Genomic DNA, 1,474 nt, shown 5'->3' on the forward strand with positions numbered 1-1,474 from the left:
GCCCCCGCTCCCCCCTCTCGCCCCTCCTCCTCTCCTCTCCTCTCCTCTCCTCTCCTCTCCCCCTTGCTGAAGAAGGCTGCCCAGGGGAGCCCGGGCTCAGCGCTGAGCTGCAGCAAGGAAGCCATCAACAACATGTCCAGCTATGGGGGCTCCACTGAGGAAGTCTATTTATGGACAAGCTGTCTCCTACCCCTGCAGCAAGGTACTGCCACACTGCACTGGGCATGAGCCCAGGCATTTTCCTCTCCAAACGATCTTGCGTGCCTTCCAACCTCCCCCTCAGTCTCTGCACCTCTCTGCACTGTGATGGAGCTCCCGTCAGTCACCGGGTCCCTCTGACGGCACACTGCTGTGCCTGGCCCCAGGTCCCACCTCAGAGGCACGTGCTGGGATGGGCCCTCAGCTGGGCGTCTGCATGGGGATAGTGCAGGAGCACCGTGTGCCCCAGAGAGATGGCTCCACCTGCCCTCCCCTGCCCCAGCTACAGGGTCTGCACGTGTCCCCTTGCAGCCACCCTTCCCCTCCCACCGCCATCCCTGCCCTGTCTCCCCGCAGGAGGGGACAGGGCTCCTCGGGGACAAAAGTGGCAACTTGCTGCTTCCCATCTCCTCAAGGGCTTGAGGCAAAGGGCTTGTGTCTGCCACGGCAGGGCAGGGCGTGAAGCAGTGGCACACGTTGTGTGCGGGAGGCACAGAGCCCCATCCCATGGGAGCAGGGCAGCCAGAGCAGGGTGCCGGGCGCAAGGTGGTGCAGGGACGGAGCAGGAGCGACACGGGCTTTTGCCTGGCTTTGCTTGCTGAGCCTCTGTGCAGCCAGTCCAGCCTCTCCGTGCCCACACCGTCCCCCCTCTTGCAGGAGTTACAGAATTTGGCCTCCAGACACCCCAACCTGGTCATCATCCCGCTCGGTAGGTGCCCCGAGGTGGGGGTCCCTCGCCCCGGTTCCCCTGGCATGTGCCCGGGTGCTGCGCGCACCCTGGGAGCCCCGCACCGGGAGGGAACCGTGCCAACGGGCCGGTGCCTGCGGGGACACCGGGCGCTGCCCTCCCTCCTGCCCATGGCCAACCCCGAGGGCGCATCCCTGGGGGAACACAGGGGGCTCCAAGCCACCACGGGGTTGCGGGCACTGACCTCCCCTGTCCTGGCTCTGCAGAAGTCACAGACCCCGCCTGCATCAAGACGGCTGCAGCCCGAGTCAGGGAGCAGCTGGGGGGCTCGGGGCTGAACCTCCTCATCAACAACGCTGGGCTGCTGATATACAACACACTTGATAATGAGACGCTGGAGAACTTGACCCAGATTTAGACCACCAACATAGTTGCACCCCTGCTGCTAAGCCAGGTGAGACCCTCACCCGAGCTGGTTTGTCCCGGGGGGTGCAAAGGGCTAGTGGGAGAGGGTCCTGCCTCCGCTTTGGTGCCTGATGGGCTCTTGATTGACCAGAATCTCATGGAGCCGCAGGCTGGAGCGCACGA

The 1,474-nt window shown here is 64.7% G+C and overlaps 1 protein-coding gene across 1 annotated transcript in view; it reads left to right on the forward strand.

Annotated features, from left to right (window-relative positions):
- LOC103913410 (uncharacterized oxidoreductase C663.09c-like) overlaps positions 1-1,474 on the forward strand; it is a 4,196-nt gene that overhangs the window by 1,472 nt on the left and 1,250 nt on the right. The window contains 2 exon segments of the mRNA XM_009319904.1: positions 856-907; positions 1,153-1,340. Of these exon segments, the coding sequence (XP_009318179.1) occupies positions 856-907; positions 1,153-1,340 (240 nt within the window).

The sequence above is a fragment of the Pygoscelis adeliae genome, unplaced genomic scaffold (genome assembly GCF_000699105.1).
Source record: "Pygoscelis adeliae isolate BGI_AS28 unplaced genomic scaffold, ASM69910v1 Scaffold390, whole genome shotgun sequence".
Lineage (NCBI taxonomy): Eukaryota > Metazoa > Chordata > Aves > Sphenisciformes > Spheniscidae > Pygoscelis > Pygoscelis adeliae.